We start from the raw sequence: 19,415 nt of genomic DNA, 5'->3' as shown, positions 1-19,415 counted from the left end.
CATACCACATGTTTCATAGTCATTACTTGAAGAACACATCTGATCATTGCATCGTCTGCTTATAATGACTATTGTTCTTGGAATACAGAAAGCCAAATCCCTGACATGGACTAACAAGGACAAATGAAAACTTCTCTGTCCTCACTCCCACCAAGAGTGCTAGAAGGTTCTCTTTTCTCTGCCCCCTCTCCAGCATTTATTGTTTGTAGATGTTTTGATGATGACCATTCTCATCAGTGTGAGGGTGTACCTCATTGGAGTTTTGATTTACACTGACATTTACACTACCAGGGATAAAATAGCTAGTGGGAACCTGCTGTTTAGCACAGAGAACTCAGTTCAGTGCTCTGTGGTGACCTAGATGGGTGGGCTGTGGGTAGGTGTGAAAGGGAGGTTCAGGAGGGAGGGGATATAGGAATACACATATCTGACTCACTTTACTGTACAGAAGTTGTTCAGTCATCAAGTTGGGTCCGACTCTTTGTGACCACATGGACTGTACAGGCTTCCCTAGCCTTCACTATCTCCCAGAGTTGGCTCAGATTCATGCCCATTGAGTCAGTGGTGCTATTCCAATAAAAAGATTAATACCTCCTCTCCAAAAAATTAAGATATAAAATTGCTCTGTCCTCTGCCAACTTCTCCAGCTTCATCTGACTTCTTGTTCTCTGGTCAAACCAGCCTTCTTTCAATTCCTTTAATGGCCAAGGCTAGCCTATCTTCAACGTCTTTCATTAGGCCCACACTTCGGCCTGGAACACTCTTTATCCACAACTTCTCTTTGTCTAGTTACTCCTACCCAGTCTTCAAATTCAGTTCTAGTGTCATTTCTTCCCTAAATTCATGAGTTTCCCTTACTTTTCCTCAATAGAACTTTATTCTGATGTGTCATTATACACTTCAGTTCAGTTCAGTCACTCAGTCGTGTCTGACTCTTTGCAACCCCATGGACTGCAGCACACCAGGCCTTCCTGTCCATCACCAACTCCCAGAGTTTGCTCAAAATCATGTCCATTGAGTTGGTGATGCCATCCAACCATCTCATCCTCTGTCATCCCCTTTTTCTCCCACCCTCAATCTTTCCCAGAATCAGGGTCTTTTCCAATGAGTCAGTTTGTCACATCAGGTGGCCAAAGTATTGGAGTTTCAGCTTCAGCATCAGTCTTTCCAATGAATATTCAGGATTGATTTCCTTTAGAATGGACTGGTTGGATCTCCCTGTAGCCCAAGGGAGTCTCAAGAGTCTTCTCCAACACCACAGTTCAAAAGCAGTAATTGTTCAGCGCTCATCTTTCTTTATAGTCCAACTCTCACATCCATACATGCCCACTGGAAAAACCATGGCTTTGACTAGAAGGACGTTTGTTGGCACTTATACACTTATGTGAATGTTAATAAATGGCAGTCACCGTCTTCCCTGCTTCTGTCAGACGGTGAACCCCATTACTTATGGTCTTCGTTTATTTCATTCACCACTGTATCCTCACCTCCTTACACAATGCCAAGCACGTGATAGATATTCAATAAAGATGTGTTGCTAGGTTAAATAGGAAAGACAAGGAAATAAGTCTGAGTTCCATTCTCAATTTATACTTTAAAGGCAATTATGTTCAATCACATTGGTCTTTTATTCCACTGCTGGCCTGCATATATCTTGATGTTTTCATTTTTGAAATTTCTGTATATTACCTTTTGGCCTCACAAGAGAAAAGATAAAGATTTAGTCCTTTTATAACACGTCTACCATTAACACATATACTTCTTTTCCCATTTCTTAGACAAATAATATTTTTTTGGCTAGATCACAATTTAGAATTTAACTATTTATGACAATGTAAATATCATTTATACCCGAGCCTTAAATACGAGCCATGGGTGCTGTATGTGTTAGTTTCTCAGTCATGTCTGACTCTGTGACCCTTTGTAGCCCACCAAGCTCCTCTATCAGTGGGATTTTTCAGGCAACAATCCTGGAGTGGGTTGCATTTTCCTCCTCCAGGGGATCTTCCCAACCCAGGGACTGAATCTGTGTCTCCTGTGTCTTCAGCACTGTAGGCGGATTATGGATTCTTAACCCATGAGGGTTAAGAATTGAGCCACCGGGGAAGCCCAGGAAGGGCACAATAGCTAGTTCTATGGTTTTCCTATAGTTGCAAGGAAGCATGAGGATTTAATCCCCCAGTAAAGTAATTGTTAGAATTTAATCTCTACTGAATTCAACAAATGAGAATTTAGCTGTACCAGACCAAGCCCTCATTATTGAGATTGTTTACTGAGCTATAAGTAACCAATATGGATAAAATGCAACTGAACTCGAGCTATATACCCGCCAGTGCACTGGGTTACTAGCTGATCATACACCTGAGAAGACGATATGACCAATGAACAGTAAAATCTGCTGGGATCATCAGAGATGATGGACGGCTTTGACTCAGTTTATCTACACATTCACAGACTTGACTCGACTCTCATGCCCACACATATCCTAAGAGCCAAATGGAATGATTAGGACACCACAGGTTGTGCCTAGATGTATGTCACAGTGTCCTTGTTATACTCAACAGGTTTTGAGGTCTCTTCTCCTTTGTTTTCCCTTAAAGTTAGGTAAATTTAGTGTTGTGTGAAGCCTATTACATTTCATTCATTTAAGTTTTGATATGAATTCAAAACACACAGCTTCTTATAGAAAAAAAAATAGCATAACTGTTACGGATTACATTTCCTTCCTTGTGTAACTGATTTTCTTCACATTTAGTTAACCAATTTTTTACATCTAGTTAGTTTTCTTTGTACTGTCATCAGTGTTCAAATTCTCTTTTAGAAGGGTACGTCTACCGCAGATTCATGAATTAGCATTCTACACACATATCCACATGTACATGCTCAGTCACTCATGTCAACTCTTTGCGACCCCACTGACGGTAGCCCACAAGGCTCCGCTGTCCATGGGATTGTCCAGGCAAGAATATCAGAGTGTGCTGCTATTTCCTGTTCCAGGGGGATATTTCTGACCCAGGGATCGAACCTGAGGTTCCAGTGTCTGCTGCATTGGCAGGCAGATTCTTTACCGCTGAGCTACCGGGGAAGCCTCCACACACATATCTATAGGTCATTCCCAAACTCTTTTCCTGAGGACTGTATCTCCTATTGATATGTTGGAGCATGTTCATGACAAGACAATGAAAAAAATTTTTGCTCCTCAGAGATGTTGTCTGTCAGCCTAGAGTATCTACTCTTGAACCCTGTGTGTGCTCTCATCTTGGGATCACTCTTCGCCATCCCTTTGTTTCTCTCACTAGATCTCATGTGTTCTTTTTCATGGCTTACCTCTCCATCTTTGTGGAGTGGTTCCTCCAGTAGCTTACAGATCAAGGCTGCAAGGGAGATACATTTGAGACTTGATATGCTTTTATATTTTTAAATTTTATTAATAATTCACCTGTTTACAGAATTATGGACTTCCCTAGTGGCTCAGACGGTAAAGAATCTGCCTGCAGTGAGGGAGAGCCAGGTTGGGGAGATCCCCTGGAGAAGGGAATAGCTACCCACTCCAGCATTCTTGCCTGGAGAATTCCATGGACGGAGGAGCCTAGTGCTCTACAGTCCATGGGGTTACAAAGCGTCTGACACGACTTAGCAGCTAATACTCTCACTGTTTTTTTTCACTTATCAATTTCTGGGTTAAAAATAACTTTGCCCAAGGATGTTGAATATACTGTTCCATCATCCTTAGGGTTCAAGATTAATGTGGGGAAGTCCAACGCCTTTTAGATAACTGATCCATTGCAGAAGATCTGTTTCTCTTTCTGGAGGGCTTTTAAAGTCTTTCCTTTGTCCCTGGTTTTATGACATCTTCTAAGATGTGCTACAAAGGTGATTTTAATTTTATTCATTTTCCTAACATGATCTGGAAACTGGAAATTCCCTTAGTTTGGGGAATTGGGGGGAATGATTTCTCTGACAGCTTCCTTCAATCTATTTGTCGTTGTGTTCTTTCTGGAACGTCTATCAGTTACTAAGGCTGGACCTCCTGGACTAAGTCTCTTTTCTTTATGTTCTCTCTCATCTTTCTTGTCACTTTGTATTTTTGCTCCAGTTTCTGGGAAGTTTCTTTAACACTATCTTCTAACTTTATCTTTTGTCAAGATTTCATTTCTGGTACCATATTTTTATTTTCAAACAGATTTTTTAGTTCTCTGAACTCCCTCTTTCTTATCATAGCATCTCATTCTTATTTCATGGATGCAATATTTTCTTGTCTCTAAAAATATTCATGGTATTTTTGAAGATTTTTTTCACCTGAAGTTGACTGTGTTTGTTACTTTTTCTTAAAAGTTTCTTTCAGATGTTTCAGTTTAGTTTAGATCAGTCGCTCAGTCATGTCCGACTCTTTGTGACCCCATATACTGCAGCATGCCAGGCCTCCCTGTCCATCACCAGCTCCCAGAGTTTACTCAAACTCATGTCCATTGAGTCGGTGATGACATCCAACCATCTCATCCTCTGTCGTCCCCTTCTCCTCCCACCTTCAATCTTTCCCAGAATCAGGGTCTTTTCTAATGAGTGAGTTCTTTGCATCAGGTGGCCAAAGTATTGGAGTTTCAGCTTCAGCATCAGTTCTTCCAATGAATATTCAGGACTGATTTTCTTTAGGATGGACTGGTTAGATCTCCTTGCAGTCCAAGGGACTCTCAAGAGTCTTCTCCAACACCACAGTTCAAAAGTTCAGATGTTTAAAAATCTTCATTTGTGTGCTTACATCTAGAGGGCACCTATAAAACTGATAAACTGTAAATTACCTTATTAGGAGGATAAAACAAGTGTGTGAGGTCAATCATTTCATGGTCACCTATGTGAATCATATATTGGTGAGGGTTTTCAGATCCATCATCTTTACCTGGAAGACCTCGGATTATCATTTAATTTTCAAAACATCATGAGAAATAATGATTGGTGCTTCCAATCTTTACAGAAGAAAACAAAGACGTGGAGTATACAGCCAGTGAGTATTTATGCAAGATTCATACTGGAGTCTTCTCAGTCCAAATCCATTGCTACTTCATTATCTCATGTAGCCTTCTTTAGACAAAAACCTGCAGTCCTCAGTGATGAACTTTCTAAGATATGGTAACAATTAATCCAACACCTTGATAGGATTATTAGCTATCCCAGAAATACAGGAAGTGTCCAGGGTAGCAAGTAAATAGGCAGCTGACACGTGGACAGAGAGGATTCTTTCAGGGAACAAGGGCCAACACAGATAAAGGGTGCCATGAGCTTCTTCCAGAGTCACTCTCCTCCCACATTTTGTCTCTAAAGTTTTGGCTCAGGAATCCAGACATCATCCTTATTTTCCTTATGACTACACAAAGCAGCAGGTAGAGGGCTGGGTGGCATGAGTGCCCTGCTTTCTTTCTTTTTTCATTTATTTATTTTAAATTAATTTTTATTGGAATATGGTTGCTTTACAATGATGTGTTAGTTTTTCAATTCAGTTCAGTCACTCAGTTGTGTCCAGCTCTTTACGATCCCATGGACTGCAGCATGCCAGGCTTCCCTGTCCATCACCAACTCTCAGAGCTTGTTCAAACTCATGTCCAATGAGTCGGTGATGCCATCCAACCATCTCATCCTCTGTTGTCCCCTTCTCCTCTTGCCTTCAATCTTTTCCAGCATCAGGGTCTTTTCCAGTGAGTCAGCTCCTCACATCATGTGGACAAAGTATTGGAGCTTCAGGTTCAGCATCAGTCCTTCTGAGGAATATTCAGGGTTGATTTCCTTTAGGAGTGACTTGTTTGATCTCCTTGCTGTCCAAGGGACTCTCAAGAGTCTTCTCCAGCACCGCGGCACAGTTTGAAAGCATTAGTTATTTATTTTATACATAGTATATATGTGTCAATCCCAATCTCCCAATTCCTACCACCCGCCTTCTTTTGCCCTCAGTATTCACATACTTGTTCTCTATATCTGTGTCTCTTGCTTCTGCTTTAAGTTTTGTTGGGTATAGACTTTCATGGTGAAACTTACTTTCTTTTAGCACTCTGATGATATCATTACATTGTATATTAGTCAGCTTGGGCTGCCATACCTCAGACTGAGTACTTAAACAGAGATATATGTTCTCACAGTTTTGGAGCCTAGAAGTCCCAGATCAAGGCTGTTGGCAACTTGAGTCTTTCAGAGGCCTCTCTCCTTGGCTTGCAGATGGCCACCTTCTTGCTGTGTCCACACATGACCCTTCCTCTGTGAGTATGTATACACTCCTTGTGTCTTTTCCTCTTCTAATAAAATTATCAGTTCTATTGGATTAGGGCCCCACTCATCTGACTTCATTAAATCTTAATTAACTCCTTAAAAGGCCTTTTCTCCAAAGTCAGATTGAGATTTAGAGCTTCTACCCATGACTTTGGGGAGCATATGATATTTAACAATTGTCTTCTGACTTTCCTAACTTCTATTAATAAACCAGCTTCATTATTATTGCTACTTGGAGGATAATAAACTTTCTTTTCCTTTTTTAAAATTAAAAAAATAACATTTATTTTAACTGGAGGCTAATTACTTTACAATATTGTAGTGGTTTTTGCCATACATTGATATGAATCAGCCATGGGTGTACATGTGTTCCCCATCCTGAACCCCCCTTCCCACCTCCCTCCCCATCCCATCCCTCAGGGTCATCCCAGTGCACCAGCCCTGAGCACCCTGTCTCATGCATCAAATGTAGACCGGCGATCTATTTCACATATGGTAATATACACGTTTCAATGCTATTCTCTCAAATCATCCCACCCTCGCCTTCTCCCACAGAGTCCAAAAGTCTGTTCTTTACATCTGTGTCTCTTTTGCTGTCTCATATATAGGGTCATCATTACCATCTTTCTAAATTCCATATATATGCATTGGTATACTGTATTTGTGTTTTTCTTTCTGACTTACTTCACTCTGTATAATAGGCTCCAGTTTCATCCACCTCATTAGAACTGTTTCAAATGTATTCCTTTTAATAGCTGAGTAATATTCCATTGTGTATACGCACCACAGCTTTCTTATCCATTCATCTGCCAATGGGCATCTAGGTTGCTTACATGTCCTGGCTATTGTAAACAGTGCTATGATTATCATTGGGGTACATGTGTCTCTTTCAATTCTGGTTTCCTTGGTGTGTATGCCCAGCAGTGGGATTGCTGGGTCATACGGCACTTCTATTCTCAGTCTTTTAAGGAATCTCCACACTGTTCTCCATAGTGGCTGTACTGGTTTGCATTCCCACCAACAGTGTAAGAGGGTTCCCTTTTCTCCGCACCCTCTCCAGTGTTTATTGTTTGTAGATTTTTGGATAGCAGCCTTTCTGACCAACGTGAGATGGTACCTTATTGCGGTTTTGATTTGCATTTCTCTGATAATGAGTGATGTTGAGCATCTTTTCATGTGTACTAAACTTTTTTTTTATGGATCTGAATTTTTTTTTCTCTTTGTCTTTGGGTTTTTAGTGCTTTTACTGTAGTCTGCTACAGTGTGGTTTTCCTTGTATATGTTTTGTTTGTAGTTTATGGAATTTCTTGAATCCATAAATTGAGGTTTTACCTCACCTTAGTAAATCCTCAAATACTAACTCTTCAGATATTATTTCTATTTCATTCTCTCTCACCTTTTTCTTGAACTGTAATTACATGCGTGTTAGATATTTTTGCTGCATCTCACGTCTCTTTTTTCTGTATTTTCCATTCTTTTTTATTTTGTGCTTCAACTTTAATATTTTTTTCATAGCTATTGTCCTTCCAGTAATTCTCTCTTCAGTTTTGATTAATCTGTGGTTAAACCCATACACTGAGTTCTTTATTTCAGTTATGTTACTTTTAAGTTTCCATTCAGATATCTTTATAGGTTTAATATGTATACTGAAATTCTCAATTTTTTATTCTATACCCCAAATTATTATGTGTATTCATTTTAAAGCCTTTATTATCTGAAATCTCCTTAGCTCAATTTCTGTTGTTTGTTTCTCACGGTGTTCAGTGATGTTTCATTCTCCTTCCATGCCTTTATTTTTTTCTTTGGCTTGTGCCAAAAATTATACAGGAAAAAATGTAGAGATAATTCGAAGCTTGAGATGATGTTATCCGTTTTGGGACATGGTTTATATTTATTTCTGGCAACAGGTTAGCAGAAAACTCCCAGTTCACCAAGAGTAGTGACACCAAAAGTTTTGCTCAGTTTCTTAGTTCTTGAGATGTCCTTCTTGACTTATCAGTCTTAACTTACTTGTTAGTTCTTGAATGACTTCAACTAGTTTTTTTTTAAACTACATTTTCCGGCTTTTAAAGTTTTCTCAGAAGGAGAGGTGGTTTGAATTAAATAGTCCTCTATTACCAGAAGTGGAAACCCTCTTGTATTTTTAAGTAAGAAAATAAACTAATAATATCCAACAGCCTATATATCAGGGTTCCTTTCAAAGAACTCTAAAAATTCTGAAATCCCTTTCCATTTTTATCCATATACACATCATATATGTGAAATATATATATAGCCTATATGTCAATTATATATGTATATTATATACTTATATATGATATATGTAAGTAATGAATGAATTACTTAGATATATTAGTGAAAGTGAAAAAAAGTGTTAGTCCCTCAGTCATGTCCAACTGTTTACAACCCCATGGACTATAGGTTACCAGGCTCTTCTGTTCATAGAATTCTCCAGGCCAGATTACTGGAGTGGGTAGCCATTCCCTTCTCCAGGAGATCTCAACCCAGAGATTAAACCTGAGTCTTCTGCATTGTAGGCAGATTCTTTACTGTCTGAGCCACCAGGAAATCCTAGGAAGGTTTAATCAGCTTCTCTCTGGTCATGGATTGCCATTCCCAAAAATCCCACTTATCTACAGACAAATATTTTTTTAAATTGCAGTTTGTTTTATGCTTCACTAGACTGAAATCTCTAATCACATTTTTTTTTTTCCTGTAGAAAGTTGAAGTGATTCCAAACCTTATACTACAAAATAGTATGACAGTGCCTAAATTATATTTAGGGAGTTTTAATTATAAGCAAGTCTCTTCTTAGGAGCATACATTCCAGGTAATCTTTGGTTACCTGCATTAATTTTGTGGCATTAATTTACCAGCTCTTAATACCTAATTGTGTTGGCACTGTTAGCAAGTACTCTATACAGCTATGTTAACACAAGACCTACAAATAAACAATATATATAATGTGACTTTGTGCTCTAAACTGGTATTAAAAGGAGGAAAGCTTGAGAAGAAAATGCTTGTAATCATACAGTAAAAATACCATAAGAGAACATGGTTTGATTAAAAATGCTCTGGAGTAAAAATTATAGACACTAAAGTCCTTTGATGACTTCAATACCCAAAAATTTAATACAAAAATATTTGAACTTCTATGATATATAAAGACATATGGTATGTGTGAATCTTCAGTTTTAAAGAAAAATAGAAAGCATGTTAGTGATGACAGCACCAAACTGGGAATTATGAAAGTCTGACTTTAGAGTGAAGTGAAATTGTCCTAGGGATTGGAGGAACTAAGACTGAACCTGCCTCCTTTTGAAGGCTGTTGGGCCAGATCCAATTTTTTTTTTTTTTCTCCCTAGCTTGACTAGCTTCCTTTCTTGGCCAAAACCAGAAGTCCAAATTTGGTATTGGCTTCAGGAGTAGCAAATTTAAGTTTTAGCAGATTAGAGCAGTAAAGTAATTTAATGTATTCAATATGATTAAAATAAAATTAAAATGTCAGTTATGAATGGAAAAAGAGGAATAAATAAAACAAAAATATAGTGTTTACTTTTGGTCTGTATGGAGAGGTTCTCATCTATATGAAAATTAGAATAGGTTCTTGAAAATACGATCACTCCTAGAATCTAAAATTTTGGTACTTAATAATGTTAGGTAATCATAATGAAACTAGATGAGATAGAAGGTAATTACAGGTCAAAAAACATATTTATCACCATTTGGACACTAAACTGTTTCTTAATTTATATTAATGCAAGCTATAGTGAAAGTGAGTTACCCCACCATGTCCAGCTATTTGCAACCCCACAGACTATACAGTCCACAGAATTCTCCAGGCCAGAATATGGGAGTGGGTAGCCGTTCCCTTAGAAATGAATAAAAAAAAAAATTTTTTTCCCAGAGTTTTGGCTAATATAATGGTCAGTCTTTAAATTTTTTCTTAAATATTTTGATTCTAAACTTGCATACTTTACAGGCTAACCCAAGAACCTGTATTCCTTAATGTCTTCATTTTGTTTGATTTTTGCTAGCTTTGTTATGATAAAGAAATTATGTCCATTTCCCTTTAGGCATATACTCTTTGTGTGATCTTGGGCAAGTTACTTATCAAACTCTCAAAACCAGTTTCCACTGTAAAATATTGATAGTCATAATATATAAGAGCTTCTGGGAAGACTGAATCAGAGAATTTAAGTAGAACTCTTAGCACAGTACCTAGTAAGAAATGCAATAAATATTACTAATTGCAAATAAAGCAAAACAAAAGAAGCCCCACACTTATACTTTAAAAGTAACTTTTGCCAAAGATTACAAGTTTTGAGCACCCACTATGTGTCTATAACGTGTACTTTAAGTGTTTCCCAAGTTGAATCTCCTGTAATCCTCAACAACTAAAAACTGTTAGTATTTAATTTTACAAATGAAAAATAATGCTACACAGGGAAGTTAAATAATGTCCCCAGGCACACAGTCAATAAAAGGAGGACTCATGATTCAAACTGTGTTTGACTAACTATAGAATCTACACCTGTGAAAGTGAAAGGGTGAAAGTGTTAATCGTTCAGTCATGTTCAACACTTTGTGATCCCATGGACTGTAGCCCACCAGGCTTCTCTGTCCATGGGATTCTCGAGGCAAGAATACTGGAGTGGGTTGCCATGCCCTCCTCCAGGGGATCTTCCCAACCCAGGGATCGAACCTGGGTCTCCTGTATTTTCTGCATTGGCAGGTGGGTTTTTTACCATCTGAGCCACTTTCAAGCTATGCCTCTTTTCACATGAGAGTGCCATCAGGCTCCAAATTGAACATTTGAAACAAACAAAAAAGGAAACTTGGTGGGAAATATTTAAGGCAATAATTAAGAAAGTGTGTCAAATTTTAAGGCAAGATCAGATATTGAAACCTAAGTAGAAATCATAGGTGATATAGAATAAACCAAGACAGGTACCGGACATGATATTAATATAAATAAAAATAAGGAAATAAATCAAGCAAATCAATGTTGAATCTATAAAATGCTCAGGCTCTTAGTCTCATATCATAGGAAAAACTAACTGGTATCTGACACATAGTTATCCTCAGAACAGGTGTGGTTAAATATGCTTCAACCTTTAGGTCTGAGTTAAGGGTCTAAATCTGGCAGCTAGACAAAAATTGCCAATGACTCATGAACAAAGCATAATATAAGGACATTTCATAAAACATGGTCTGTTAATAGGGTATAATTATTTACCTTATGTCATTTAATATAATGACATTTCATGTTAAATATTCCCTAAATTTAAGCATATTTTAAATCCCAGGCCAATAGGATATAACTACCATCCACTCTGTCTTGCTAGTGACCTCTAGATAAAGGCAACAAAAATAATCAAAGCATTTTAGTAAAATTTATAACATGAATCACGAAAACCCCACATAGGTAATATTGAAAAGTACATACATATTTTTACATTTTTTTTTACAAAATCAGATGTTTTATAAAATATTTTATATTATAGAAAAAATTCAAATAATACTTTCATCTAATTCCAATGAAATTATTACAGTGCCAGCATGCAACTATTCCACTATTGAGAAACTGTTCCACATAGAATCATTCAATCTAAATCTACAGTAAAATTTAATTCTGATCTCCCTAACTTTTGGGGGGTAAGATATCCAATTAATTTTATTTGAATTTTTTTAAGGGAAAGCAGTTTTAAAATTAGATTGTGGTGATACTTATTAGATTAAAATTATATTTCTGTTGGGTAACTGTAAATTTATTGACATTTATAAACCATATTCAGAAAGGGTGCATCTTACACTCTGTGAATTGTATCTAGGGACACCTGGTTAAAAATGCGCCCTCCAGTGGGAAGCGGTGGTTAGTGAGGTAGCTAACTTGGAAGGTAGCTGGCTTCTAACCAGCCAGAAAATACAGAATGTGAGACTAGGAGGTGGATGAGGCCAGCGCAGCAGTTAAAGATAACATGGTGTTCAACCTGGCCAGAAATGATTAAATAATCTTTGCCTCACTCTTTTCCCATTAAAAAAAGAGGCAGAAATAAACATTAGGGAAGATAATTTTCTGCTACTTACATTTTTTCCAAGCCCATGCTTTTTTTTTTTTACTTTTTAAAAATTTATTTCTTAAAAAAAAAAAAAAAAAAGCCTTAAAGTAACTATTAGTCACTAGAATATAAGCTGCATACATAAAGACCATTCACTGAAATTAATGACATGCTCCCAAATGCACTTGAGGTTTAAAAAGAACCAAGTAAACTAAACACATTTTATACTGAGGAAAGAACACAAAAATGCACATCATATCAGAAAGCATATTTGGTAATGTTCCATTTTATTTCTATCACTACTATAGTACAAAAGTCAATAAATACAGTGTATGCTTATACGCCATTCTTGATAGTAACATATCTTTACCTTTCATATGTCACAGAACAGGTTGAGATAGATTCCTTCTGTCTGATTCTGAAGTACATGTTAATTTAAAGGGCAAAAATGCCCTAATTATCTTTCCTCCTAGGCCTATCCTTCCTAAAGTAATGATGCTACTACTTAACAGGTAAGATCTATGGCGTTGTTATTTATTTTAGCGGAATTTCTACTCTTCCTTTCAAAAACAGCGAAGCTGAGACTGTACAAAGAAATGAACCCTGATTAAGACTGGTCTTGTTTTATATTGAAAGTATATTTTAGTTATATTAAAACACTAATCCATAAACATTTTTGAAATAATATTGATTTTTAAACATTCAATGGTTATGCCTTTTTAATGTTTTGCTATAGGAATTTCAATTATTAAAAAAATTGGATGTTAAAACAAATTTCCTTATACCATCATCTACTGATCTAACAATTTCCATGATTTGCAACACTTGGTTTATCTATCTTTCTAGGTATATTTTTATTACCATATGCTTAAAGGAAATTCTAGACCCTATGTCTTCTACATCCACTTAGCAAGGTATCTCTGAATAAATATAAAATTAGTAGCTATCACATTTTTCTTTAGTTGAGACATTACAGAATAGAGACATAAATTAAAGTGTATCTATTTTCAATCATGCTATGATGATGCATAATTTTTAGGATTTATTTAAAACATACGGAAGACAGGGCTTCCCAGATGGTGCTACTGGTAAAACATACAGAAGATAAAGTATTAAGATTTTTGAGTAGTTCACTTCTATGCAAAATATTTTGACTCTATTCTTTCCTATTAGAAATTACAATCCAAACTATAGGTGAAAATTATTACCATTTTAATATTAAAGAAAAAGCAACAGAAAACTTGTTTTCAGTCATATTTGCTGTTCTATTACGTTTAAATATTCCTGTTTAATAAGTCCATAATTATTCTGAATGTAGAAACAGGGAATACAATCTGCCACTGCACTTATATATGCAGATTTTTTGTCCTAGAAGTGAGTTGGACAAGCTTCAAATATAGTAAAATATTTAAAATTCCAGAGTTTAATTCATAATGCTTAAATGCAATTTGCACATATTGGCAGTAAGTATATTAGAATATCATTTCAACATGTATTCACTTCAATTGATACAAGGTAACATATTCTGTCAGTGTAAAATTTAAATAAAGTTAGTAACATTGATGATATAGCATTATAATTTTGACACAAAAATACAAAGAATTTAAATTTATGTATGCCACAATACAAATACTAAACGACCATGCTAATGAATCAAGATACCAAGTTAGTATTTTAGCTCCAAGAACCATATTTTGACTTTTACTTAGTTATGTTTTATCATAAGTTTTTATATATGTACTTTAGGACTAATGAAGATTTTTAAAATTTTTCTTTAAAGACAATTTTCCATCTTTTTAATTTTTCTGTATGTCTGTCATTAAATCATACCTTCAAAGAAACCATCTCTTTGGGGTTGTGCTTTCTCTGGTGGTTTTATAACAGAAACTTTATTTTCATTGTTTCTGAATAATGCTAGGCGCACAGTGGGATCTAGATAAAAAGAGATTAAGACAAAAGTTCAGCTCTGGTTCTTTCCTTCTCTCAAATTGCTAACAATTTTCTATATTAAAATTAAAAATAATAGCCATTCTATAAAATTCTGTGAAATTGACTATGATTTTTAAAAAATATCTTCATAATATAATAAAGTACTCAACATCTATATACTCTTGGTTATTGGATTAAGAACTAGCCAATACTTACTACACAGGGAAGAAACACTAATAATGAGAAAAAATTGCATTTAAATTTTCCAGTTATGCCATCAACTTTTTATTTATGGAGTTGTTTTACTGTCCATTGTCTTAACTCCTTTGGTAAATTCCTGATATTTTTGTTTGAATACATTTTGTCATAAATATAAATAGATAAAAGCTATTGTCATAGGAAAAACCATATACCCTACTTTTTTCCTTCTCTGAACTATAAGAAGGTAAGATATAGAAGATGGAAGCAAGACAAATGAGATAAGAAACATAAAATATAATTTTCATTGGTTTTATAGATAAATGAATGATTTCTGGTTTGTGTTGATCTATGATATTTTACATAAGGAAGATGTATAAATTCTAAGTAATTTTTATAGCCAAGAGAATTCTGAACCTATTAATTTTACAAAATAAATGTAAAAGTAGGGCTCTATAACTTTTTATTGATAATAAATGGTTCTAAGGCATGTGAAATTGGAGATTTGGTGTGGTTTAATTAAGACAAAAGGTTTGTGCTTGTTGAAGAACTGTAATAAAGAGTAGAAAGTTCTGCATTTAAAGTAGGTTAATATACTTTAAAAAGATAGGTTGTATCTGATTGATACAATGTTGTATGTCAGAGATACCTCAATAAAAAAATTAATGAAGTAGGCTAACATAAAACCACAATTCAGCACAGTACATTTTATTGATACCTTTATATCATCTTGCAAAAAGACTTTAAGAATTTTCTATTAATATCTAGTATAATAGAAGTGAATATGTCAAATGAAAAATGAGATTTAAAATATCATAAAACCCAAATTACTTATTTTAATTAAATGTTAAGATAGCATGTTTTTAAAAATGTGAATTAGAAAAGCAGAAGAGTATTTGCAGTTATTCTCAAGTATGAGTATACTGAAGATTTCCATTAGTCTTCCAGTTATAATTTGCCCTTACTAAGCATGATTCACACGTTTCAGAGAGATTTTGTTTTTCAGATTAGGGAAAATATCAGTCAACACATCTCATAATTGTAAGCAACCAAGGTATGGTAAGAGTTGGGTGCTTCTATATGAATTCAATATGAATTATCAATAATAATAATAATAACTATATATTCAACTGAACAAGTACTATATATCACTTAAATCAGTAAACAAATATTGGTATGTTAAAAAGAGCATTAGTGGACGTCCCTGGTGGCTCAGTGGTAAAGAATCCACCTAGCAATGCAGGAGACATGGGACCGATCCCTAATCCGGGAAGATCCCGCATGCCACAGAGCAGCTAAGTCCATGTGCCACAACTACCGAGCTTTGCCCTAGAGCCCCCAAGCTACATCCACGGAAGCCTGTGTGCTTAGAGCCCTTGCTCCCAACAAGACAGACCACTGCAGTGAGAAGGCCGAGCACTGCAACTAGAAGACCCCACACAGCCAAAAACAAATAAATGTTTTAATGAAAGAGCATTAGTCAGTCAGGGAAGGCAGATTACTATGGGTTTACATATTCTATGATACCTTATTATAACCTTTAATTTTTCTACACATTCTCCTTTCTTGCCTTTTCATTTGATCTGTTTGTATTTCCTGACAAGAAATATTGCAATTGAACAAAACTGGGTTAGATCCAAGCTCCAATTTTTACTAGTTGTATGATTCTGGTCAAATTGGTCCCACAGTCTGCTTCCTTTTTGTCCAATAATATTAACTTTGAAATATTACTGTGTGAATTAATTGTATGCAAAGCATCAAGACATAAGTGTAGGTAGGTACTCAATAAAGGGCAGGTACTAAACAGATAATTACAACATAAAAACAATAACATTTCCTGAGAAAGATCTTAAATCATTACTAGAATAAGGTAGGATATAAAGGAACAGACTGTTCGATCCATAGTTGACTTCATTTAATTCAATACAGCACATGAAATAAAAGCAATGGATCTTCTCTAAGTTCTTTTGTACTCCTTTGGGCAAATAATAAGCTCTCCATGACTATTTCTTAATTTGTAAACCATGGATAATGATAGTACTTTCTTCACACTACTATCATGATTAAATAATTCAACATATAAAATATTTAGAAGAGTTGTCTAGTTCTATATTCTCCAGGCAAGAATAATGGAGTGGATAGCCATTCCCTTCTTCAGAGGATCTTCCCAACCCAGGGATCAAACTTGGGTCTTCTGCACTCCAGGCAGATTCTTTACTGTGTGAGCCACCAGGGAAGCCCTAATTTACTTAATAAGATCATTTTATTCATCAAGAGCACATAAATAATAGCATTCTGATTACATCACCTTAAATGGGTTTAAAATAATTCAAGTTGCAAAGGAATAATAATAATGAATAATGATTAGAGACCAAAAATATAGTAATTCTAGATGGGAAAAAAATCACCTGATTCTAATGGTCCCTGGAAAGACCACCATGAAAGATAACATTGCTACCTTCAAAAAATACACAAGTAAGAAAGCCAGTAGATAAGGACATTGTAAAGACCATTCCAAAGTCATTTAAATCTACCCCTCAGTACTCTTGCCTGGATAATCCCATGGACAGAGGAGCCTGGTGGGCTGCAGTCCATGGGGTCCCGAAGAGTCAGACACGACTGAGCGACTTCACTTTCACTTTTCACTTTCATGCATTGGAGAAGGGTGTGCTTGCCTGGAGAATCCCAGGGATGGGGGAGCCTGGTGGGCTGCTGTCTATGGGGTCACACAGAGTCGGACACCACTGAAGTGACTTAGCAGCAGCAGCAATCATCAACAGCAGGTCTATGTTGCTGTTTTTTTTTAATTTTTGTATCTCCCAGTATGACTTGCCCAGTATTTGAGAAACAGATTTTAAATACATCTTTGTCATTTATTTAGAGAAACCCATTAGTAAACTGCAGTTCATGGGATCATAGAGAGTCAGATAGGACTTAGCAATTAAACAACAACAATAAGTAAGCTGAGTTTCCATTATGTATGTGGTTCTGTGCTTGACACTTTATATCCATTACTTCATTTAAGTAACAATTTTCTTTAGGCATTATAATATCCTTAAAATTATTTCAATCCCTTTACAGATTTTATGAAATAAAATAATTTTATTTCAATCTGTAAAGATCCTGAGCAATCTCTTTACAGTTTCTTTAATCCTAAACTTAGCTCACTGGTTTATCTTACTAATGACATACATGAAAATCTGAAAATCTGGTTATTTTCCATTTTATGCATGTGCCATTCAGAGCAATACTATAAAATAAGTTTTATGCTAATGTTGAATGACTATAGTTCATTATTTAATTACAAGTATTATTTACTAATTTAAATTTGCTTTCTCATGGTAAAGATGCTGCCTGCAGTGCAGGAGACCCGGGTTTGATCCCTGGGTTGGGAAGATCCCCTGGAGAAGGAAATGGCAACTCACTCTAATATCCTTGCCTGGAAAATTCCATAGACAAAGGAGCCTGGCAGGCTACATTCTATGGGGTTGCAAAGAGTTGGACACAACTGAGTGACTTCACTTTCTTTTCTTCCTTTCTCAAATATAGGCTTCCCTGGTGGTTCAGATGGTAAAGAATCTGCATGCAATGCAGGAGACCTGGGCTCAACCCCTGGGTAAGGAATATCCCCTGGAGAAAGGAATGGCTAACCACTCTAGTATTCTTGCCTGGAGAATTCCATGGACAAGAGCCTAGCAGGCTAGTCTATGGGTTTGCAGAGGTGGACACAACTGAGTGACTAAGACTTTCACTTTTTCTCAAACATAAACATATACTTTAAATAACTATAAACTACACACACAGTCATACACATACATGGAGTTATATGTCTTTAGTGATGTTTATCTAACTTACTGCTGATCTGCTTAACAGCTATTTATTGAACATCTACTATAGTATTTAAATGACTATAAAATAACGCTAAAATACTAAATGACTATAAAATAGGGCTTCCTTCTTAGCTCAGTTGGTAAAGAATCTACCTGCAATACTGGAGACCTGGACTCGATTCCTGGGTTGGGAAGATCCTCTGAGAAGGAAACGGCAACCCACTCCAGTATTCTTACCTGGAGAATCCCATCGGCAGAGGAGCCTGCAGGCTACAGTCCACGGGGTTGCAATAGTCGGACACGACTTAGCGACTAAACCTCCACTATGGTATTAGGTTCAGGGAATTTGGTGGGGAACAAGTGGAGACTGAGTCCTCCATGATTTTAGTGTTCAAATAAGTTTTATTATTGTTTTATTTAGAGCACAATGAAGCAACATTTAATCAAAATTCTTTTAAGTTCCTTTTGGGAATCACTGAGGTGAACAAAATAAATCAGCAATACACTTCATTTTGTCAGTTTTGTCTAAGCTGTTTCCTTTTGATCCTTCCTCCTTAACATGTCTTAATTGTCTTATCATTTTGCAACCTGATCTCTTTGCTATAGCTCATAAATGGCTTAATTCATACTAAAAAGTTAGCTTTTATTATTTTCTATATGGCTTAATTCTTGGCTATAACTAAATGTTACCAACACAGTTGCAAGCTTTTTTCTTCATTCACATGGGATCAGCACATATTTATTGAATGCTTTCCATGTACTTGACACTTTGCTAGGCATTATCAACAGCTGCAAGATGATTCTTATCCCTAGTAATGTGTGTGTGCACATGTGTGTGTGCTCAGTTGTGTCTGACTCTTTGCTACCCCACAAGGCTCCTCTGTCCTTAGTATTTCCCAGCAAAGAATACTGGAGTGGGTAGCCATCTCCAGGGGATCTTCCTGACTCAGGGATTGAACCCAGGTCGTCTGCATTGCAGGCAGATTCTTTACCACTGAGCCATCTGGAAAGCCCAATATCCCTAATGGGAGTTCTATCTTTATAATGAAATTACCTTCTTTTCTTCATCCGGTTTATCTTTCTTCTAACTCTGAAATTTGATATGCATAAATATGATAAATGTTGGAAAGCCACGTTATGT

At 36.1% G+C, this 19,415-nt stretch overlaps 1 protein-coding gene across 5 annotated transcripts in view; it reads right to left on the bottom strand.

Moving 5' to 3' along the window:
• Positions 1-19,415, bottom strand: part of LRRIQ1 (leucine rich repeats and IQ motif containing 1) — a 225,845-nt gene that overhangs the window by 67,910 nt on the left and 138,520 nt on the right. For all 5 annotated transcript variants that reach the window (XM_059886782.1, XM_005206079.5, XM_059886783.1 and 2 more), the window contains 1 exon segment: positions 14,148-14,249. In XM_059886782.1, coding sequence (XP_059742765.1) covers positions 14,148-14,249 — 102 coding nt within the window.

The sequence above is a fragment of the Bos taurus genome, chromosome 5, assembly GCF_002263795.3.
Source record: "Bos taurus isolate L1 Dominette 01449 registration number 42190680 breed Hereford chromosome 5, ARS-UCD2.0, whole genome shotgun sequence".
NCBI lineage: Eukaryota > Metazoa > Chordata > Mammalia > Artiodactyla > Bovidae > Bos > Bos taurus.
Note: the sequence above shows the minus strand (reverse complement) of the source record. Positions and strands in the feature narration are given on the sequence as shown.